The 25446-nt window shown below is 38.8% G+C and overlaps 1 protein-coding gene across 7 annotated transcripts in view; it reads right to left on the bottom strand.

Annotated features, from left to right (window-relative positions):
- ZRANB3 (zinc finger RANBP2-type containing 3) overlaps positions 1 to 25446 on the bottom strand; it is a 311003-nt gene that overhangs the window by 25887 nt on the left and 259670 nt on the right. For 6 of the 7 annotated variants that reach the window (XM_047873303.1, XM_047873301.1, XM_047873302.1 and 3 more), the window contains one exon: positions 969 to 1356. In XM_047873303.1, coding sequence (XP_047729259.1) covers positions 969 to 1356 — 388 coding nt within the window. The remainder of the gene's footprint in view (positions 1 to 968; positions 1357 to 25446) is intronic. The other variant, XM_047873306.1, reaches the window with a different exon arrangement.

The following is a 25446-nucleotide window of genomic DNA, read 5'->3' as shown; positions in this document are numbered from 1 at the left end:
CCCAGAATTGAAAGAGGAAAGACTCAGCTACTGATTACATTTTCTTTCAGATTAAAACTAAGATGCAGGAAAAGCAAGAAAGGCAGGCGGGATCTGCAGTACTGCCTGTGTGTCAGCTAACTCTTGGTTCATGTCACTTCTCTAAAGAATTCACCTATGATGGAAAAGGAGATGTGTACAATGATCACTGCTGATAAAACAACTCCTTGCAGTTTCCAAAACTGTCAACTTGGCATTTTGAGTTACCATGAACATGGTCTCTAACACTGGAAACCAAAGAAATACTAATGATCTTTTTTCTTAAGACAGCCTCAGTATTAATAATCATTTCAAAAACAAAACATCAGAAAAAGGCATATCATGCTATAAAAACATATTCTGAGGTATGTTTATAGTTCCTACTTTTAAAATAGCAGGACTTGGAAAAGAATAAACTCATAAAACCTACAAATTGGTTCTTAAAAGAAGATCTGTAGAGGAATTTTTATGATTTGTCATGCATGAAACAGGACACCATATATATCATAGTAGGCAAAGAAGCTACACCGGATTATTTTGCTATTTAAACAAAAACAATCTGTAATTTCTTTTAAAACAAGTATTATCTACAGGAGAAAGAAAACAGCAGGTCTATGACTATAAGGCATATTTGCTGCCATAGCAACCGAGCTTCTATTCCTGCCCATTGAATTCACATCCTGCTGGCATTAATGAGAAATGTCCATTTGTGCCAAATTAGTGCCATGTCACAGACGCTCCGGGATATACATTCTTGACAGACCTGGAAGTTTTGCATGTTCCACAAGGGGATAAATTCAGTCTTCACTGTATAAAGTTCTTACTCCAGCTTAAAAGCTGAAGTCAGTGCCGAGTCACACTAACCCGATACAGCAGTTGCCTCTAAAAACACTGGCTAGGTGAAGACAACACCCACCAGCCCCCTCCAGGGCCACACTCCATCTACTCACCAGCACCGCCTCGAGGATTCTCACACATTTCACAATACGGTAACGTGGAGTTATTGATATAGGTGCAGAGGCCACACGGCCAGCCCTTTCCAGGAAGAGGTGGGGTGGTTGCCTGGGCAGGAGCCGTGGTTTGCCTGAGCCAGGATGGCTTCTCCTCTGGGGCACTGTGGTGGTCATTGGCGGTAACCAACTTTAATCTTTTACCTTCAGGCTCAAAATTGCTTTCATAATCCATGATATGTCTCGTGGCTATTTTTCCAGGGTTTGCCGAAACGACAGTATTTTTCTCCTGGAATATCCCTGATTCATCGCAGGAGGTCACCAACTGCCTTTTCTTAGGTTTTGGTAAAAAGAATGATCGAATATCATGCTGTTTTTCTTTTTCAAACTGGGAAAAACAAACAGCAAATTAAGAAGCAATCTAATATGTTTTTCCTAAATAAAACAGTTGAACCAACTATTTTCAGTAACCATATTCCTTTCTCTTTTGAACACCTTGTTGGAAATGAATTCAATTACGCTGACTCTTCATATACATATATGTAGAATAACATGAACAAATCTATAGACTTTCTGTGTCTAACTTTTTTTTTAGCACTTACAATGTGCCTAGCACTTAACATATATTAACTCATTTGATCCTCATGCCAGCTCTGTGAGACAGGTACTAATATTCTTCCTACATTTTAGATGAGGACACTAAAGGTTTAGAGATGTTAGGTAACGTGGCTATGGAATTTATGTAATAAAATTATACTTCATAAACTATCTGCTCTAGAGGTATGTCAGGGACCAGAGAACTATGTATTAAAATACTTCAAGTTGGGAAAGGAGAATTGTATATTTAAGTATTTCAAGTCAATCAAGAACCTACAAAAATGTTTTCTTAACCAAACTATAAATACAATGTTCATAAACAATGTTTTTCATATTAAAGTGGTTTTTTTTTTTTGATTAGGGAGCATTTTTTTTTCAAATAGAATTAAAGCTAGTAATTAGAACTGCTTCTTTAGTAGACACATCTTAATAATTATCTTGTTTTCAAGAAATATATTTCTCTTTTCTAAGAAAACCTCCATCATTATCTTGTTTTTCATCTTCTTTTCTATGTGTAAATCTCAACCTCCTCATTAGAGAAAGTAGAATGCATATCACCACAATTGATTAGCTAGCAGTAAAGGAAAATTAGAGTCCATTTTAGAGAATTCCAGCTGGAGGTACTATAGTAGACACACACTGCATTTCCAAAGACAGCCACACCCATTCTTATTCTATTTGACATGTTCTTCTCACAGTGTGACAATGACACACCTACATTTAGAGGTGGGGTCTGTGTTTTTCTCCCTTGAACCTGGGTGGGACTTTGTAACTGTCTTGATCAACAGAATACAGTGAAGGTGACAGCATGTGTGACTTCTATGGCTTCCACTTGGTTGCTGAATCCATTTTATGTCTTGGGTTGCTTGTGTTTAGAGTCTAGCCACCATGTTGTGGGGAAGCCCAGGCTGCATGGAGAAACCATGTGTGGATGTTCAAGTTGACAACTCCAAGCAGGCCCCTAGGTTACAGACATCGTCAATTGCCAGACATGTGAGTGCATGAGCCTTGAGATGTTTCCAGATCTCAGACTTGGGGTCCTCCATTAAAGGCCCTAGTCATCATGGAGCAGAGGCACATACATCATCTCCATAAGCCTAGGTTGAATTCCTCACCCACAGAAACCATAATAAATAATATATGACTATTTGAAGAATAGTTTGAAGATAAACTGTTGTTTGAAGACACTGGGTTTTGAGGTAATTCGTCATGCAGCAATAGATTAACATTGACAGACACTACAGATAATGATAGCAAAATACCATATATTGTAAAGATATTTTACAGAATAAAACTTACCTGCACTTCTTAGCAGTGCTGTATAAGAAAGCAAGATATAGTAAATACATAGAAAGAAGGATTAGTGGTTAAGAGGGAAAAGGACATGGGGAGTTATGGTAAATGGTTAGAGTCTCTGAGGTGATGAAAACTTTTGAAAATAGTGATGACAACTGCACAGCATTGCCAATGTAATATTACGTAGCATTACCATTCAACTGTACACTTAGAAGTGGTTAAAATGACAAGATTTGGGATTATATAGTTACAAATATAATCACACATTTTTGTCATTTTTCTGGTTCTCCAGGAGGGAGTCCTCTAATCACCTTCCTGAAGGATATAATGCTGGCTACCAGTAATCTGGGGGCAGATTAGGAGAACGGTGCTAAGGAGTCCGTCATTACTTAAGGAGTCTTTCACTTAATACATTTAGAGTTACATCTTTTTAAAGATTTTATTTTTAAGTAATCTCTACACCCAACGTGGGGCTCGAACTCACAACCTGGAGATCCAGAGCTCCATGCTCCACATACTGAACCAGCTAGGCACCCTTGAAATATATTTGTTAAGAAGAGCAAATAAATAAATAAACAAATAAATAAAATATACAGTAACAGGCCACTCACTGCCACTTACATGGAATAATGTTTAGATAATATTAGAATCTTTTGTCCCATTCTACCTTGTAAGGAATTTGTTTAAAAACATTTTAATCTCTCCATCTTCCCACAAAGAACCAAACCAAAATTGTTTTAGATTTGCTTACCAAAAAAGCAACCCTCCCAATAATACAAAACAAAAACCTAAGAAATCTTTAAGAAAAAAAAAAAAGAATTCTCAGGGCCTTAAAATAATCAGCTTTTATAGTTGATCTTTAATTAAGATAGTTAATTAAGCTGTTTTTTAAAGAACCTCTTTTACTATTTAAGTAATGACTAATTTTAGAATTAACATTTGAGAAATTCTCATTATGTGCCAGAGGCAAGTCACAGTAAAGATTAGCGGTGACTGACAGTAATCAGAAACTGATGGCTGCATCTGCCACTTACAAGGGCCGGTACACAGGAGTAATCAGTATGGTGTTATTTGGAAAGCTCAGGTGCTCGGGTAATCATAAATTGAGACTTGAGTGCATAAAACCCAGAAAAGGGTATAAAGGGAATCATTTTACAGTGTTGGGAACTGAAGGATCCACTAAGAGCATAATTTTAGAAAAAGGAAAGGGCAAGATTAATTAGTGGCAATGACTTTAGTTAATGTTATGACGGCTACATTGGACAATGGTGAACATGGTTATAGGCAGTGAACTTGCAAATTAGTGCCATGGCCATGGGGCTGCCAGAAGCTGTAAGGCCTAACAGAAATAAAGGCTTCCTCTGAGATAATCAATTACAAGCCTGATCTATATCATCAGTTATGTTTTCTGAGGGCAACCTCTGAGCAATCGGCAGGAGGGAGGTTGATAAGGTTTCTTTGACACTTAGCAGCTGGGAGTGACAGAAACACAGGCGAGAAAATCTCTCTGACACATCCCTAACGATAATCATACATGTTGGATGGAAACAGAGAAGGGCTGCAGGTTTACTGAACAGGTGTTCTTGGGACCCATGGGCCTTTCACAAGACCTTGGATGGCCTCATGTGAGCCTAAGAAACCCTTGAAATAGTCTATAAAATGTTTTCTGTATTGTATGTACACTTTTTTAAAATGTTTATTTATTTTTGAGACAGAGAGAGAGACAGAGCATGAACGGGGGAAGGTCAGAGAGGGAGGGAGACACAGAATTCGAAGCAGGCTCCAGGCTCTGAGCTGTCAGCACAGGGCCGGACGCGGGGCTCAACCTCGAACAGACCACAAGATCGTGACCTGAGCTGAAGTTGGACGCTTAACCGACTGAGCCACCCAGGCGCCCCGTATGTACATTTTTGGAGCGTACTTCTTTACTTTCTCCATGGTTTCAGAGGGATGGATTCAAGACCCAACAAAGATTAAGAGCCACTGGACTAGAATAAAATATCTGAACATGCACCTGTGGTTTGAGCAGCTCCATTTCTTTCCTTAATTGCCAGAAGACAGATTGAAAGTTCATATGTGAGTGTACAAATGGGTGGTGAATTAACTCTTTTCAAGGAGAAACAAAGAAATACATTCTCCTAAATACCAAGAATCCCTCTAGTTTCTCTCAAATAATAATTTTTCCATACTGAGTAGTACCAACACAGAGTAACTTGGGTGCAGGCATGAAACATTCTCCTTTGGTTCATCTGTCATGGTAACCGGATTCTGAGCAGCTTCTTACAGGAGAGCAAATGACACGGGAGCGCCCACATGGCCAGAGAGAGGGAAACGCTGATGAGGTAAGCAGATGACAGGGCAGGAAATGTGACGGCTGGAGTTGTAGGAGACACTGCTGTGTGGGCAGGACTCACAAGTCTAAGGTCAGGTAGGTCAGCTCAAAGCAAAATACATTTTCCTTAATGTTTTGAGACAGGGACATATCACCATTAGCTCTGCAAGGAGACTCTAGCAGGTTCTTGGGACATGTCGAGATTAATCAAAGAAGTGAACATTAGTGCTTTTTAAATTAATTTTTTATAAAGTGAATGTGGATCCACCAATGAAAGTATCTGAGAAAAAGGCAGTAAGAAAAAATTATAAACAAAATGTTTCCCAAATGAACATGTTTTCTAAAAATATTAGATTTATTAAAAACAAGACTCCCTGCAGGAGCAAGCTTTACTGGTCTTACCAGAACAGACCAGAATCTTTAAATTATAACAGCCACACTGATAGTTAAATACTCAGTAGCCATACTGTTCTGGCAAGTCTGTATTTGAAAAATGACTGATCTTATTAATGTTATCAGCATTTCTCAGTGGTAACGGTAAGCAAAAATACAGGACAAAACATTTTTTATGGCTTAGGAAAGCTTTTTTACTTAAATAGCACAATTAAGCTAAAACTTTTTTTTTTTAATTTATTTTGAGAGAGAGAAAAAGCATGTGCATGAGTGGGGGAGGTGGAGAGAGACAGAGAGAGAGAGAGAGAGAGAGAGAGAGAGAATCCCAACCAGGCTCCATATTCAGCTCAGAGCCCAACGTGGGGCTCAATCGCATGACTGTGAGATCATGACCTGAGCCAAAATCAAGAGCCAGATACTTAACTGACTGAGCCACCCAGGTGCCCCAAGCTGAAAAATTTTGCCTTTTCTGACTACATTCTTGCATTTAGAAAAGACATTATACTAGCAAATTATTGACAAATATCCTAACTCATCATGACTGTTTGTCCTTGTAAAGAAATAACTATGTTAAGTGACCCTTTTAGTATATGATAAATAAAGAACTGAAATGTAGGTGTTTGTAAGTAGGAGGAGTGATCTAAACTTATACTAATTTTTATCACAAGGCTTTGGGAAAAAATAGAGTTAAGCCAACATGCCCCTGTCATAATAAGATGTGGAAAACAGAAGAACACATTGCTCTCTTCGGTTATATAGCAGACACTCGTTACTGTGTTCCTGTCTTTTGTTCAATCTTGCCTTTGAAAAACATAAAAAAAAATACTGCTTTTGGTGAGAAGCGCTGGGAATAAAAACTACAAAATGCTTAAGGTGGCAAAATGTGTGTTTTTATCTGAAAGGTTCAGGGACTTAATATATTTGCTCTGTTTTGCTGCATGGTAAACTAATGCTCTTTAGAGACAAATTTCTTGGCCATGATGATAGGATTAAAAGCCAGTTATTAGAAATGAAGCAGAGGAAAAGGAAATCTCATAAAACTCATAAAAAAACAATAAAGCACTTCAAAGTCTGGTGCTATCCCAGAGCAGCACACACCACCAACAAAAAGCACCAGTGTCGGGTCTCAAAGACTTTGATCAAAGGGCAGCTCTTGTAGGAATCATTACTGTCTCATGTCATTCGTCTCCTGTTCTTCAAAGAATTAATAAAACCGCTGTGACACAAATGGGTGATGGCCCCGAACGGCCCACGACTGGTGAGCAGAGCTGGAACTAAGGCGTCTGCCCTAACATTTGCAAACAAGCCAGAGGATACACAATGACAAGAGTGAGGGTTTAATCATCTAACTAAAAAAAATAAATTTCAGTTCTCCTAAAAGTAGACGTTTTCAGGTTTTGTAAAATGTCCACTCTTATGTAGTTAAATAAAATGTTGACAGGGATCCACTCTTAGGCACAATGTTTTTCTCTGTGGGCATAAAGAAAACAAATCAAACAAAATAAAATAACACTGGTTTTAAAGGAACATGGTAAAAAAGAAAACATTATTTTTATCAAAAGCAGTGCAGGGGTGCCTGGGTGGCTCAGTTGGTTAAGTGTCCAACTTCGGCTCAGGTCATGATCTCATGGTTAGTGACTTTGAACCCTGCACTGGGCTCTGTGCTGATAGCTCAGAGCTTGCTTCGGATCTTCTGTCTCCCCCATCCCTGCTCCTCCCCTGCTGGTTCTCTCTCTCTAAATAAATAAATAACTTTAAAAACAATTATATAGCAAAACACTGTATAATGCACAGATCTCTAGAATGGGAGTTAAATGTCACCTACTCGCACGCCTCTGGTGATGGCATCTCCCCCTCCTCCTGCACAAGCTGCTATTAGGCAGAATTCCTCCCGGGCCCTACTAGGTTGACCCTACCTCTGAAATGTCAGGAATTTTTCTCTTCCTATTACCACTACTACTGTTAAGAGTTCAGTGTGGTGTTTAGTGCTCCAAATTCCATCTGGGAATCTCTGACAAAGCAGCCTTTAAAAAAAAAAGTTCATTATTACTATTATTATTATTATTATTATTATTATTATTATTATATTATTTTAACTGAGAGACAGAGAGACAGAGAGAGTGTAAGCAGAGTAGAGGGGGAGAGAGAGAGAGAGAGAGAGAGAGAGAGAGAGAGAGAGAGAGAGAATCCCAACTAGGCTCCACACTGTCAGCACAGAGCCCACAACCTGGGCCTTGAACTCACCAACTGTGAGATCATGACCTGAGCTGAAATCAAGAGCCAGCCACTTAACCAAATGAGCCACTCAAGCACCCCCAAAGCAGCCTTTTATATAGTAATAGCCCTAAGAATAAAAAGGAACTGGCTTTATTAATAGGCCTATACATATCTATTAATAAAAGTAAAGTTTTGGTAAAAGGTATATTAAAGAACCCAGCTAAAACCCAAGGCTATCATGGGACTTCGTATCTCTCAGCCCAAATCTAGACTGTAGGGCCTGCCAGGGCAAGGTGCTTTCTTTCACTCTGCTTATGGTGGAGACACAAGTGCAGGAGAGGCAGGCCTCTGGGGAGAAAGGCAACTCGTGGCCCAGCCAACATCTTAGGCTCTGAAAAATTCTCTCAGGGATAGGGGGAGAAAGCCCTGAGACAGAGTAGAGACAGAAAAATCTCTTTACCACAGGTTCAAATGGGATGGCAGACATAATCCCTTCTCCAGCTACCACTGTCTCCAAGAACTTCTGACCCTTCCCCCTCCCATTCATTTCCCACATTGCTACTAGGGTCATCTTCACAAAACAGAAATCTCATCAGGTCATTCATGTGCTTAAAAGCCTCGGATGACATTACACTCTTTCCAGGATAAATCCAACTTCTTGGCATTACACGTGTGGGCTCCTCTCCATCTGGCTGAGGCCAGAGTTTTGGGGTTCTTCACATTTGAATCATGTCTTGTGTGCCCTATGCTCATACATTCACATGGAATACCCATTCCCAGAACACGTGGAGACTGTTCCTTCTTCTCACTGTGCTTTGTGGCATGCTTTGGGTGTTCCCTAGGGCTGGCTGAACTAGGATCCACCCCCTGTGAACTCATCCTTCACAATCCAGCTCAGGTGCTTCCAAAGGTAAACTTTCCCACATGCCCACAGTAGTTATTTATTCTGTCCTGTGATCCCAGAGCCTGGTTTACATATCTCTATTTTGACATATATTATATCTCATTAAAATGATTTGATTACAGTCATCTCTCCCAATTAAAGAGTAAGCTCCAAAGGAATGCTAGCTGTTTTCCTTATCTTTGCACCTAGCATGTGGTATTTTAAAACTAACTGCTTTATTGAGCTATAATCTATTTGTATACCATAAAATTCACTCTTTTCAAGTGTCCAATTAAGTGATTTTTGGAGTATTTCAGAATTCTACAACCATCACCACTGCTAAATTGTAAAACATTTTCCTCACCTTCAAAAATAAATCCTTTACCAATTAAGCAGTCACTTCCTATCTCTCCCCCCTCCAAAGCCCTGGTAACCACTAATCTACTTTATTTTTCTATGGATTTGCCTATTTTGGCCAATTCATACAAATGGAACCAGACAATATGTGGCCTCTTGTGTCTAGCTTCTTTCATTTAGCATTAGGTTTTCAGGATTCCTCTATGTTGTACATGTATTGGAACTTCACTCCTGTTTATGAGTAAATACTATTCTGTTGTATGAATTATTCATCAATTGATCGATATTTGGACTATGACATTCATGCACAAGTTTTTGTGTGGACATATGTTTTGAATTTCTTTGAAAGTGAACCTGCTGGACCATATGGTGATTCTATGTTTAACATTGTAAGGAACCACGAGAACTATTTCGCAAAATGGCTGTACCATTTTACATTCCTACCAGCAATGTATGAGTGTTCCAGTTTCTCTACATCTTTGGCCATACGTGTTGCCTGTCTTTTTAATTTTAGACATCCTAGTGGGTGTGAAGTGGTATCTAATTGTGGTTTTAATATAACCTTAATAAATATTTATATAATGGTCTTTAAATGCCCTGTACATAGTACATATCACATAAACACTGACTAAACCAAATTGAAGTGTTTCAATGCTCTATTCACTCCATAAATAACTGAGTGTCCACAGTGTGCTAACTGTAATGCATCTGGTATAGTCTGGCAAGGTCATGAAGGTAGACTGTGGAAAAGAAAGGTCTGGGTTCAAATCCCTGCTCTGTCACTCATTGGCTGTACACACCGGATTATTTAACCTTTCTGAGCTTTAATGGGGCATGGTAGTAGTATCTGCCTTGTGATATAGCTATGAAGGTTAAATAAAATTACGTGTTTAAGGGCTTTGCACAGGGGCCGCATGGAATAGCCACTCAATACATGTTAATTATTACTACTGAGTGAATTGTTATCACTGAGTAGATTGAAGTAATAAAGACAAAGGCCGATGCCTAATAATAGCACTATGTGATGTAGGCCATGATGAAGATATTTATATGTCTCTGTCCGTAACAACGAGGTCGCCCTCTTGTCCTTATTATTAGGCTATTATACAGACTAATTATATAATGTTTATAGAGTTTACAGAGTGGTTTGAGTGGTTTACAGAGTGGTTTGAGTTCTAAAATATATATAAATGAATAGTCTAATTTAAGATGTGTTAAATTCAAGAAAGCAGTACATTTGCATATTCAGAAACAAGACATTTTGGATAAGAAAAACTTAGACTTCACGAATGCGACAGCTCCTACGGTCAACGTTATTTTGCTGTTACCCTTTTCTCAACAGACAATATGTGGGAAACAAGGTTATTTTTCATTTGTATGAGACAATTCCTTATTGCACTGCTTAGCCCACAACAAAAAACCATTTCATACAATGTTAGCATTTAATAAAAAACGCAAGGTTTGTTTTTGAATTTTGAGGGCATATTTTTAAATTTCATAGTTGTGCTAAAGAGCTTTTCTTCCCAACTACACTTTTTTTTTTTTTTTTTTTTTTTTTTTTTTTTTTTTGCAGACCAGCAACCATCCTACATATTTTTAATGCAAGTGTAGGTGTTTGAAATAGAAATCTGCTTTGGGTTAAGGGTGTTCGAGAAGGACTTGAGGACAGCAGACCAGGGGGCTTGAGGATGGTTTTGATAGAAAAAAGGCAGTGGTGTGAGCCAGGTGAAAGATTTAAGTACTAAAGAGGGGTAAGAAAGGTAGGCAACCAGGAAGAGTCTAATGAGGAGAAAGTTAAACTGTGAGCTGTTGAACTATGAACTCATAAAATGAAAACAACAACTGGTAAGGTTAAACACAGACCTCAAAATCAGAGACTGAATTTGGGATGTGGAGATCTGTTCCAAAATGGAAAGAGATCTACTGTGTGAAATTAGAAAATGGAAGCAACTCTGGCTTACTGAGGCTTGAAGAAGAGAAACCAAGCAGAAAGAAGACCTGCCCTAGGCAGAAGTTGCACTTGTTACCCACACTAAATTAGAATCCTTTCTTTTGCTCACGAATGAATCACTTATTGAATATTTTAACAACCAGTACTCATATATCCATATATACTGGTAAAGTACCAGCCCTAGTGCCATATGTTTTTTTTCTCCCAAGTTTCTCTTTGGATACTTTACAGTATATATAATATGGATGAAGGGGACCTCAGTCATCTAGTGATCTAGGGACTCAAATGGCTGGAAAATGATGTTACTGTTTATCTATTAAGAGCCAAAAGAGAGAAAGGGCTCTGTAGGCATTAAGGGAAGGGCCCAATTCCTACAGCTAATGCAAAAGAAAGGGATACCCCTCAGATGATAGAGCATAAATGAAAATCAGAGAGAGGGGGAGGCTTCCTATTGAAATACTCCACTGAGTGTATTTTATTCAGAAACAGCCTTTAATCACTAGGAAATGACATTATAGAATAATTAACTCCATACCATTCTCTCTTTCCATCGGTAAGTGACCAACTTCATCACTCAGTGTAAGCCATTGTAGGAAAATCAAAACACCTCAAAACCAAAACAGCAGTTAGATGTCATATACTTTCAGAGGCAGAAAAAAAGGAAGAAGCCTGAGAAATAGGATTGCATCTGAGGCAGTGACCTTGGTGACGGACTCCTGGACAACACTTGTTACTTAAGGGACAGTCAACTGGGCTGTGCAGAACTATCTTTCCTCATGGTGGTAGGATGTTTTCATTGAGTTGGACTTCCATTTGAGTTACATTTGGATTAATGTTTTCCTTTAAAAAATGGAAATATATTTAGGAGGGGTAAAAAACTGTGACTCATTCTCTTGTGTGGATTAATTCCATGCAGGGTATTATGCACATACTTAATAACAGCTACAGCAGCAGCATTAACCAGTATTGTGCTGAAGCAAAGTCCTAGAATCCCATGCTATGCCAGATCACAGGAATGTCCAGAAGGCCCTATTGGTGGGGTGAGGGAGTACAATGAGGAGACTGAAGAAGAGGCTATTTACCAAACATTACCCAAAGAAATTGACTATTTTAACAACCAGTACTCTTTTTTTTTTTTTTAATTTTTTTTCAACGTTTATTTTTGGGACAGAGAGAGACAGAGCATGAACGGGGGAGGGGCAGAGAGAGAGGGAGACACAGAATTGGAAACAGGCTCCAGGCTCTGAGCCATCAGCCCAGAGCCTGACGCGGGGCTCGAACTCACGGACCACGAGATCGTGACCTGGCTGAAGTCGTACGCTTAACCGACTGCACCACCCAGGCGCCCCAATAACCAGTACTCTTATATCGATATATACTGGTAAAGTACCCACCCTGGTACCATATATTTTTTTTATCCCAATAATTAGCTGAATTATGTGACAGAAGAGAATTCTGATTAAGAGAGGAAGGAGATAAAGATAATGCCAATGCCATGCCCTCATTTTATCCTCTCTTTGCCCTTTGAGCTCACTCTCTGCTCCTTGGTCTCCTCCTCTCTGAGCCTCTCAGTTCCCTGTTCACTATGGCTGATGGGCTGCACTGAGACATGTGATAACATATACAATCTGTTCTTCCTGCAAGGGAAGGTCCCTCTTCTTGGCCTTAGCTCAAAGTTCCAGCTGCAGCCACAGGGCACGGGGACAGATAGAAAATGAACATCTCTTAAAATGCTGACACTACAGAAATGTTCACAAGCTGTGAAAAACCATCCAATTAGAACCGTTATAAACTTTTTAGTTAAACAAGTTTTTGATGACAATGGGCAAATCTGGTTAATTTGGCAAAGATTAACTGACAAAACTGGAAATACCTGAAAAATGTTAAATGTAGGAAATTTTAAAAAAAGACTTTAAAAAAGGATCAGAAAGAAATTAGTATAAATAGAAAGATTTCCATAGGAAATGCTCAAAGTTTGGCAACATTCAGAAGAAAAATATGTTTATCAGTAGATTAAATTTGCTTAGGACTTGTCAACAAATTGAATATTTCTTAAAATGCATGAAACTGGAGGGTATAAACTTAGGTGAGCAGCATGTGCACCTAAAGTGCACATTTCACGTCTTGGCCCCAAACCACCAAATACAAACAAAGCAAAAACACATCAAAACAAATGGTCTCCACATTACAGAACTCCAACTTATAGAAAACCATGTGTGTATAACAACACGTAGTCAGGCCAGGATGGTTCAAGATGGTGGAAAAGAAAGATCCTTAACTTATCTCTTCCCATGTATACAAAAATATACAGCTATATATAGATTAATACCCTCTTAAGAAGACTGGAAAACTAGCTGAAGAGTTTATCCACAATAGTCGATATAAAGGCCACAGTGAGATGGGAGAAGCAGAGACATGGTTTTGCCAAAAATCTGTCCTTGGCATGGGGAAGGATCTTAGCAGTTCAGTGCTTCTCCTAAAGAAGCAAGGCGCTGGTGCCCCACATGAGACACTCCAGTCCTTGCGATTTACACTGGGAAGATAAATCCCCTAAAAGTCTGGCTCTAAAAACCAACGGGCTTATGTCTAGGAGACCCAAGAGGCTACAGGTAATTAAAAGTCTGTTCTTAAAGGGCTCCTGCACAGATTCACTCATCTTGGGATGGAGGGCAAAAGCAGAAATTTGAAAAGTGTGTAGGCCATATGCAAAGGAGATTCATTAGTTATTCTTTAAGCATCTGCTGGAGATAAGCATCCACTGGCAGGACTTTCTCTGGGGAAGGAGGTATTGGTGCCATTTTTGAGTTCTTTACTCTACCTTGTCATGCTGGCAGTCACCACTTTTGTATTCCCCCAGCCTTGGTAGCACCAATAGGCTTCCCCTGCTCCAATGTTCTCTCATGATCATGCTGAAGCTGGCAGGCCTGCCCTGGACACAGGCTCCCATGCAGATTTCTGAAGCCAGTGGGCTTCCCCTGGTCCCAAAAGTTCCTACAACGCTACTGTACCCAGTGGTACAGTCCAGCCTATATACCTGCCTGTGGCCCTGCTATAGCCAACAAGATTCCTGCAGGTCTGCTAAAGCTGGCAGGCATGTGCAGTCAACATAGAAGACATTCCCCGAACAGCTGGCTTTGGTGACCAGGGTGGCCTGTGTTGCTGGGCCCCATGAGACTAAAACATCAGAAAGAGTTCCTGGCAGGTGATAAACACCAGGGCACAGCACAAAAAGCACATTGAAACAAATCCTAGTCTTCCTACAAAAAAGGCCTTGTTATGTGTCCTGTGGGACAGACTACAGGTTTACCACACAACCAGAGGCAACCAAGGAACTCTCAGGGAATGTAGGGTAGGGGACACTAGCTTTACTCTCGCTTGGCCTAACTACAACTTGCTGGCATCTCCCAGCAAGGAGCTTATCCACATGTCTGGAGCCCTAGGGGGTAAATGGCACCAGGGCACACCTCCAAATCACCTGGCTAGGAGGCCAGCAGGGGTTATTAGTGCAGTCCCAAAAGGCCATATATATTTGTATACTTTAGAAGCAGCTGCCTGAGGGCCTGGCTTCCACTCAGCTTGAAATTAGGTGCTGACTGAGTTCTCTCCCTTTCACACACTGACAGGACTTGGCAAACCCTCAACATCCTCAAGTGGGACCCATCAAGAATAACTCAGGCTGCTTAGACAATCACAAAGGTGCAAGAGAAAAGCAAAATTTAGTGTAAGACTGAACAATAAGGTTCAACAGTCTATACAAGGCCACTCCTTCAAGACTGGGAGAGGAGGCTGTTATACCTAATATACACAGAAACAAAGAAATAAAATCAAAATGAGGAAATGGAGGAATATGTGCTAAATCAAAGAACAAGATAAAGCTCCAGAAAAAAATCTTAATGAAACAAATAGTAGTGATTTATCAGATAAAGAGTTCAAACTGATGGTCATAAAGATGCTCACCAAACTCAGGAGAAGAATGGATGAGCAAAATGAGATTTTTAACAAAGAGAGAGAAAATACAAGAAAGGATCAAACAGAAGTCACAGAAAGAAGAATACAGTAACTGAAATGAAAATACAAGAAGGGGTTCAATAGCTGACTAGATGATTCAGAAGAACAGAACAGCAACCTAAACCAAGGAAGTGGAGCTCAACCAAAGAAAGGAGCAAAAATAAAAAAGTATTTTAAAAAAGTGACGATAGCCTAAGGGATTCATGGTACAACACCAGGGGAATAATGTTTTTATTACAGGAGTCAAGAAGAAAGAAAGGGGGAGAAAACTTTTTTGAAGAAATAATAGCTGGAAACTTCCCTAATGTAAGAGAGGGGACAGACATCAAGGTACAGAGAGTTCTAAGTAAGGTGAACCCAAAGAGACACACTCCAAGACACATTATAATTAAAATGTCAAAAGTTAAAGATGAAGAGAGAATCTTAAAAAGCAGCAAGAGATCACTTGTTACATACAAGGGAACCCCCATCAGACTATCAGCTGATTTTTCAGCTGAAGCTTTGCAGGCCAGAAGGGAGTGGCACAACATATTCAAAGTGCAGAAAGGAAAAAACTTCCGACCAAAAATACTCTACCCAACAAGGCTATTACTTAGATATGAAGGAGAAAGAAAGAGTTTTTCAGAATAGCTAAAGGGGTTCATCACCACTAAATGAGTTACAAGAAATGTTAATGGGACTTCTTTAAGCTGAAAAGAAAAGGCATGAATTAGTAACAAAAAAAAATGAACTAGAAATCTCAACAGTAAGGCAAATATATAGTAAAGCTGGTCAATTAACCCCTTATAAAGCTAGTATGAAGGTTAAAAGACAACAATAGTAAAATCAACTGTAACTATGATAATTAGAGGATACACAAAAGAAAAAGATGTAAACGTGACATCAAAAACATAAAACATTGGGTGAGGGTGATGTGGAGAGGACACCAAGAATGCAGAATTTTTAGAATGCATTCAAGTTTAAATTGGTATCAACTTAAATTATATATACATATATATATGTATGCACATGTGTGTGTGTGTGTGTGTGTATATATATATATATATATATATATATATATATATATATCAGCTGTTGTATATAAACTACATGCTAAAGCACAAAGCAAAAACCTATAGTAGATACACCAAAGATAATGAGAAAGGAACCTAAACATAAATTAAAGAAAGTTATCAAACCACCAGGAAAAAGCAAGAGAACAAAGGAAGAGAGGAACTATGATACAAGTCAGAAAAGAATTAACAGAATGGAAAGAAGTACATACATATCAATAATTACTACAAATAAATGGACTAAATTCTCCAAAAGACTCATACACACACACACACACACACACACACACACACACACACACACACACAAGATATAGAGTGGCTGAATGGATGAAAAACCAAGACCCATCTATATGTTGTCTACAGGAGACTCATTAAAGATCTAGGGACATGCACGCTGGAAGTAAAAGAATAGAAAAATATATTCCACAAACACGGAAACTAAAAGAATGCTGGTTTAGCTACCCTCATATCAGACAAAATAGCCTTAGTTTTTAAAAGTTTACTTATTCATTTTGAGACAGAAAGACAGATACAGAGAGAGCACGCAAGTGGGGGAGTGGCAGAGAGAAAGAATCCCAAGCAGGCTCCGTGCTGTCAGCACAGAGCCTGACATGGGGCTCAATCTCACAAACTGTGAAATTATGACCTGAGCTGAAATCAAGAGTCAGGTGCTGGATCAATTGAGCCACCCAGGTGCCCTGTAAAATAGGCTTTAAAAACAAAGACTATAATAAAAGAAAAAGAAGGCATTACACAATGATAAATTAGTCAATTCTACAAGAAGATATTAACATTTCTGGGTATTTATGCATCCAACAGAGGAGGACCAATATATATAAAGCTGATATTAACAAACCACAAGGAAGAAATTGACAGCAATACAATAATAGTAGGAGACTTTATACCACACTTATACCAATGGATAGATCATCCAGACAGGAAATCAATAAGGGAACATTGGTCTTAAGTGACACACTAGATCAGCTGGTCTTTAAAGATGTATGCAGAACATTTCATCCAAAAGCAGCAAAATACATTCTTCTCAAATATACATGGAACATTCTCTGAGAAAGATCACATGTTAGGACACAAAACAAGTCTCAATAAAGAAGACTGAAATTATACCAAATATCTTTTCCAACCAAAATCGTATGAAACTAGCCATCAATTACAAAAAGAAAACTTGAAAAAATCACAAATGGGTGGAAATTAAACACATGCTACTAAACAACCAAAGGCCAATGAAGAAATCAGAGTAAAAAGAAAAAAAAAAGCAAACACATAAGACAAATGAAAACAGAAATACGATATATCTATATGTCAATACATCTATATATACAACAAAATCTATTGAATGAAGCATAGGAGGTGCTAAGAGGGAAGAGTATAGCAATAGAGGCCTACCTCAGGAAACAAGAAAAATCTCAAACAATCTAAAGAAGCACTTAAAGGAACTAGAAAAAGAAAAATAATAAAAGCCCAAAAGAAGGAAGAAAATAATATCAGAAGGAAGGAAATAACAGAGATCAGAATGAAATAATAAATGAAATACAGACTTTAAAAAAACCAATAGAAAAGATCAGTGAAACAAAGAGCGGCTTTCTTAAAAAGGTATACAAAACTGACAAACTTCTAGCTAGACTCAAGAAAAAAAGAGAGAGGATTCAAATAAAATCAGAAATGAAAGAGGAGAAGTTACAATTATTACCAGAGAAAGACAAATGATCATAAGAGACTCGTATGAACAATTACAGGCCAACATATTGTACAACCTAAAAAAAGTGGATAAATTCCTAGAAATATACAATTTTGCAAGACTGAATTATGAAGAAATAGAAAATCTGAATACATCAATTACTAATAATGAGGAGATTGAATCAGAAATCACAAAATTTCCAACACACAAAAGTCTACAAGAGATGGCTTCACTAGTTAATTATACCAAACATTCAAGAAGATTTAAAAACACACTTCACAAAATCTTTAAAAAAACAGAAGAGAAAGAAATGCTCCCAAACTGATTTTATGAGGCCTGCATCACCTTGATACTAAAATCAGACAAGTACACCACAGAAAAAGAAAATTACACACCAATATCCCTTAGAAAAACAGATGCAAAATCCTCATTAAAATATTAGCAAACAGAATTCAACAATACATTAGAAGGATCATACATGATGATCAAGTGGGATTTATTCCAGGGAAGCAGGAATGATTCAACATGTACAAATCAATCAATGTGTTACACTACATTAAGAAAAAGGAATGATAAAGATAATCTCAAAAGATGTAGAAAAAAGCATTTGACGCTATCCAATATTCATTTATGATAAAATCTCTCAACAAAGAAGATAAGGAGGGAAAGTTCCTCAACATAATCAAGGCCATGTATGACAAACCCACAGCTAACATCATACTCAATGGGGAAGAGCTGAAAGTTCTTCTTCAGAATAGGAACAAGACAAGAATGCTGACTTTCACTTTTATTTAACATAGTATTATAATGCCTAGCTGCAGCCATCAGACAAGAAAAAGAAGTCATCTAAACGACAAAGGAAGAAATAAAACTCTCACTATTTGTAGATGACATACTATACACAAAAAACCCTAGACTCCATCAAAATGGGTTAAAACTAATAAATGAATTCAGTAAAGTAGAAGAATACAAAACTAATATACATAAACTTATTGCAATTCTTTCCATTACTAATGAACTATCAGAAAGAAAAAATAAGAAAAAAATCCCATTACAATTACAATAAAATAGAATAAAATACTAAAGAATAAATTTATCCATGGAGAGGAAAGATCTACACACTGAAAACTGTAAGAAAGAAACTAAGAAGACACAAATAAATTAAAAGATATTCTGTGCTCACGGGTTGAAAGATTAATATTGTTAAAAAGTCCATACTATGAAAAACAATTTAGAGGTCTAATGCATCTGTATCAGACCCCAATGGGATTTTTCACAGAACTAGAACAAATAATCCTAAAATCTGTATAGAATCACAAAAGACTTTAAATAGCTAAAGCAATCTTGAGACAGAAGAACTAAGTTGGAGGTATCAGGCACCTTGATTTCAAACTATACTGTGAAACTACTGTAATCAAGACAGTATGGTATTGGCATAAAAGAAGACACATAGATCAAGAGAATAGAACAGAGCACAGAAATAAATCCACAAATCTATGGCCAACTGATTTGACAATGAAGCTAAGAAGGTACTATGGGGAGAGTACAGTATCCCCAATAAATGGTGTTAGGAAAACTGCACAACCAAATGTAAAAGAATGCAAGTGGACTACTATCTTACGCCATACATTAAAATTAACTCAAAATTGATTAAGACCTGGATGTAAGAACTGAAACCATAAAACTATAAGAAAATATAAGGAGTAAGCTCTTTGACACTAGTCTTGGAGTTGAATTTTTAGATCTGACTCCAAAGCAAAGGTAACAAAAGCAAAAATAAGTAAGTGAGGTTACATCAAACTGAAAAGCTTATGCACAGTGAAGCAAATTGTCAACAAAATGAAAAGGCAACCTACGGAATAGGAGACTATATTTGTAAACCATATACCTGAGAAGAGGTTAATATCCAAAATATATAAAGAACTCAAACATTAATAGCAGAAAAACAAACAATACATTAAAAAATGGGCAGAAAATTTAGAAGCATTTTTCCAAAGAAGACATACAGACAGCCAAGAGGCACATAACAAGATGTTCAATACCACTAATTATCAGAGAAATACAAATCAAAATCACAATGAGGTATCACCTCACACTAGTTAGAAAGGCTATAATCATTCTGGGAAGATGGTGGCATAGGAAGACGCTGAGCTCACCGCGTCCTGCGGATCACTTAGATTCCACCCACACCTGCCTAAATAACCCAGAAAATCACCAGAACTAGCAGAACAAATTTTCCGGAGCCAAGCATAGAAGAGAGGTCCATGGAAGAGGGTAGGAAGGGCAGAGAGGCAGTGTGTGCTACACGGACTGGCAGGAGGGAGCCGGGGTGGAGGGGCAGCCCACCAGCAAAGCAGAGCCCCCGAGTCTGCCTTGCAAAACCGGAGGGGCCGGGCGGAGTGTGTTCAGACAGCGAGTGGATGTTCGGACAGCGAGCGGGACTTAACATCTGGAAGGTTATAAGTTAACAGCTCTGCTCAGAGAGCGGGAGGGCTGGAGGACAATGGGAGGGAGAGTTGTTGAGTCCCTGACGACGGAGCGCAGCTTGGCAGGGAACAAAGGTACTCACCAGCGCCATCTCCCTCGCCCATCCCCCAGCCAAAATCCCAAAGGGAACCAGTTCCTGCCAGGGAACTTGCTTGCACCACGCAAAAACCCAATGCTGTGCTTCTGCAGATCCATCCCTCCGGTGGGTCTGACTCCCTTCTGGTGCTGCAGGGCCCCTCCTGAAGCAGATCTCGGAAGGAAAGCGAGCTGAGCCTGCCCCTCCCACCCTTGTGCACCTTGCCGATCCACCCCAGCTAATATGCCAGATCCCCAGCACCACAAGCCTGGCAATGTGCAAGTGGCCCAGACGGGCCACGCCACCCTTACAGTGAATCCCGCCCCAGGAGAGGGGAAGAGAAAGCACACACCAGTCTGACTGTGGCCCCAGTGGTGGGCTGGGGGCAGACATCAGGTCTCACTGCGGCCCTGCCCACCAACGCAAGTTATTCAAGACAGCACAGGGGAAGTGCCCTGCAGGTCCGCACCACTGCAGGGACTATCCAAAATGAGGAAACGGAAGAATTCCCCTCAAAATAACCTCCAGGAAATAACAACAGCTAACGAACTGATCAAAAACGATTTAAACAATATAACAGAGAGGGAATTTAGAATAATAGTCATAAAATTAATCGCTGGGCTTGAAAACTTATAAAGGACAGCAGAGAATCTATTGCTACAGAGATCAAGGGACTAAGGAACAGCCAGGAGGAGCTAAAAAATGCTATTAATGAGCTGCAAAATAAAATGGAGACGACCACAGCTCGGATTGAAGAGGCAGAGAAGATAACAGGTGAACTAGAAGATAAAATTATGGAAAAAGAAGAAGCTGAGAAAAAGAGAGATAAAAAAATCCAGGAGTATGAGGGGAAAATTAGAGAACTAAGTGATGCACTAAAGCGAAATAATCTACGCATAATTGGTATTCCAGAGGAGGAAGAGAGAGGGAAAGGTGCTGATGAAGGTGTACTTCAAGAAATAATAGCTGAGAACTTCCCTGATTTGGGGAAGGAAAAAGGCATTGAAATCCAAGAGGCACAGAGAACTCCCTTCAGACGTAACTTGAATCGATCTTCTGCACGACATATCATAGTGAAACTGGCAAAATACAAGGATAAAGAGAAAATTCTGAAAGCAGCTAGGGATAAACGTACTCTAACATATAAAGGGAGACCTATAAGACTCGTAATCGATCTCTCTACTGAAATTTGGCAGGCCAGAAAGGAATGGCAGGAAATCTTCAATGTGATAAACAGAAAAAATATGCAGCCGAGAATCCTTTATCCAGCAAGTCCGTCATTTAGAATAGAAGGAGAGATAAAGGTCTTCCCAAACAAACAAAAACTGAAGGAATTCATCACCACTAAACCAGCCCTACAAGAGGTCCTAAGGGGGATCCTGTGAGACAAAGTACCAGAGACATCGCTACAAGCATGAAACCTACAGACATCACAATGACTCTAAACCCATATCGTTCTATAATAACACTGAATGTAAATGGACTACATGTGCCAACCAAAAGACATAGGGTATCAGAATGGATAAAAAACCAAGACCCATCTATTTGCTGTCTACAAGAGACTCATTTTAGACCTGAGGACACCTTCAGATTGAAAGTGAGGGGATGGAGAACTATTCATCATGCTACTGGAAGTCAAAAGAAAGCTGGAGTAGCCATACTTAAATCAGACAAACTAGACTTTTAAATTAAAGGATGTAACAAGAGACGAAGAAGGGCATTATATAATAATTACAGAGTCTATCCATCAAGAAGAACTAACAATTATAAATGTCTATGCGCCAAATATATAAAACAATTACTCATAAACCTAAGCAACCTTATTGATAAGAATGTGGTAATTGTAGGGGATGTTAATACCCCACTTACAACAATGGATAGATCATCTAGACACATGGTCAGTAAAGAAACAAGGGCCCTGAATGATACATTGGATCAGATGGACTTGACAGATATATTTAGAACTCTGCATTCCAAAAAACAGAATATACTTTCTCTTCTCGAGTGCACATGGAACATTCTCCAAGATAGATCACATACTTGGTCACAAAACAGCCCTTCATAACTATACAAGAATTGAGATCATACCACGCATACTTTCGGACCACAATGCTATGAAGCTTGAAATCAACCACAGGAAAAAGTCTGGAAAACCTCCAAAAGCATGGAGGTTAAAGAACACCCTACTAAAGAATGAATGGGTCAACCAGGCAATTAGAGAAGACATTAAAAAATATATGGAAACAAACGAAAATGAAAATACAATATTCCAAATGCTTTGGGATGCAGCGAAGGAAGTCCTGAGAGGAAAATACATTGCAATCCATGCCTATCTCAAGAAACAAGAAAATCCCAAATACAGAATCTAACAGCACACCTAAAGGAAATAAAAGCAGAGCAGCAAAGACACCCCAAACCCAGCAGAAGAGAAATAATAAAGATCAGAGCAGAAATAAACAATATAGAATCTAAAAAAACTGTAGAGCATATCCATGAAACCAAGAGTTGGTTTTTTGAAAAAATAAACAAAATTGATAAACCTCTAGCCAGGCTTCTCGAAAAGAAAAGGGAGAGGACCCAGATAGATAAAATCATGAATGAAAATGGAATTATTACAACCAGTCCCTCAGAAATACAAGCAATTATCAGGGAATACTATGAAAATTATATGCCAACAAACTGGACAACCTGGAATAAATGGACAAATTCCTAAACACCCACACACTTCCAAAACTCAAATGGGAGGAAATAGAAAGCTTGAACAGACCCATAACCAGGGAAGAAATTGAATCGGTTATCAAAAATCTCCCAACAAATAAGAATCCAGGACCAGATGGCTTCCCTGGGGAATTCTACCAGACATTTAAAGCAGAGATAATACCTATCCTTCTCAAGCTATTCCAAAAAATATAAAGGGAAGGAAAACTTCCAGACTCATTCTATGAAGCCAGCATTACTTTGATTCCTAAACCAGACAGAGACCCAGTAAAAAAAGAGAACTACACACCAATATCCCTGATGAATATGGATGCAAAAATTCTCAATAAGATACTAGCAAATCAAATTCAACAGCATATAAAAAGAATGATTCACCATGATCAAGTGGGATTCATTCCTGGGATGCAGGGCTGGTTCAACATTTGCAAATCAATCAATGTGATACATCACATTAATAAAAGAAAAGATAAGAACCATATGATCCTGTCAATCGAGGCAGAAAAGGCCTTTGACAAAATTCAGCACCATTTTTTAATAAAAACCCTCGAGAAAGTCGGGGTAGAAGGAACATACTTAAACATCATAAAAGCCATTTATGAAAAGCCCACAGCGAATATCATCCTCAATGGGGAAAAACTGAGAGCTTTCCCCGTGAGATCAGGAACACAACAGGGATGTCCACTCTCATGGCTGTTGTTTAACATAGTGTTGGAAGTGCTAGCATCAGCAATCAGACAACAAAAGGAAATCAAAGGCATCAAAATTGGCAAAGATGAAGTCAAGCTTTCACTTTTTGCAGATGACATGATATTATACATGGAAAATCCGATAGACTCCAGCAAAAGTCTGCTAGAACTGACACATGTATTCAGCAAAGTCGCAGGATACAAAATCAATGTACAGAAATCAGTTGCATTCTTATACACTAACAATGAAGCAACAGAAAGACAAATAAAGAAACTGATCCCATTCACAATTGCACCAAGAAGCATAAAATACCTAAGAATAAATCTAACCAAAGATGTAAAAGATCTGTATGCTGTAAACTATAGGAAGCTTATGAAGGAAATTGAAGAAGATATAAAGAAATGGAAAAACATTCCATGCTCATGGGTTGGGAGAATATTGTTAAAATGTCAATACTACCCAAATCAATCTACACATTCAATGCAATCCCAATCAAAATTGCAACAGCATTCTTCTCGAAGCTAGAACAAGCAATCCTAAAATTCATATGGAACCACAAAAGGCCCCGAATAGCCAAAGTAATTTTGAAGAAGACCAAAGCAGGAGGCATCACAATCCCAGACTTTAGCCTCTACTACAAAGCTGTCATCATCAAGACAGCATGGTATTGGCACAAAAACAGACACATAGACCAATGGAATAGAATAGAAACCCCAGAATTAGACCCACAAAAGTACGGCCAACTAGTCTTTGAAAAAGCAGAAAAGAATATCCAATGGAAAAAAGACAGTCTCTTTAACAAATGGTGCTGGGAGAAGTAGACAGCAACATGCAGAAGTATGAAACTACACCACTTTCTTACACAATTCACAAAAATTAACTCAAAATGGATAAAGGACTTGAATGTGAGACAGGAAACCATCAAAACCCTAGAGGAGAAAGGAGGAAAAGACCTCTCTGCCCTCAGCCACAGCAATTTCTTACTTGACACATCCTCAAAGGCAAGGGAATTAAAAGCAAAAATGGGGGCGCCTGGGTGGCTCAGTCGGTTAAGCGGCCAACTTCAGCTCAGGTCACGATCTCGCGGTCCCTGAGTTCGAGCCCCACCTCAGGCTCTGGGCTGATGGCTCAGAGCCTGGAGCCTGTTTCAGATTCTGTGTCTCCCTTTCTCTCTACCCCTCCCCCATTCATGCTCTGTCTCTGTCTCAAAAATAAATAAACGTTGAAAAAAAATTAAAAAAAAAAAGCAAAAATGAACTATTGGGACCTCATGAAGATAAAAAGCTTCTGCACTGCAAAGGAAACAATCAACAAAATTAAAAGGCAACCAACAGAATGGGAAAAGATATTTGCAAATGACATATCGGACAAAGGGCTAGTATCCAAAATCTATAAGGAGCTCACCAAACTCCACACCCGAAAAACAAATAGTCCAGTGAAGAAATGGGCAGAAAACATGAATAAACACTTCTCTAAAGAAGACATCCAGATGGCCAACAGGCACATGAAAAGATGCTCAACGTCGCTCTTCATCAGAGAAATACAAATCAAAACCACACTCAGATACCACCTCACGCCAGAGTGGCCAAAATGAACAAATTGGGAGACCAGAGATGCTAGAGAGCATGTGCAGAAACGGGAACCCTCTTGCACTGCTGGTGGGAATGCAAACTGGTGCAGCCACTCTGGAAAACAGTGTGGAGGTTCCTCAAAAAATTAAAAATA

This window comes from Prionailurus viverrinus, chromosome C1 (genome assembly GCF_022837055.1).
Source record: "Prionailurus viverrinus isolate Anna chromosome C1, UM_Priviv_1.0, whole genome shotgun sequence".
Lineage (NCBI taxonomy): Eukaryota > Metazoa > Chordata > Mammalia > Carnivora > Felidae > Prionailurus > Prionailurus viverrinus.
This window is presented reverse-complemented; position numbering and strand designations above follow the sequence as displayed.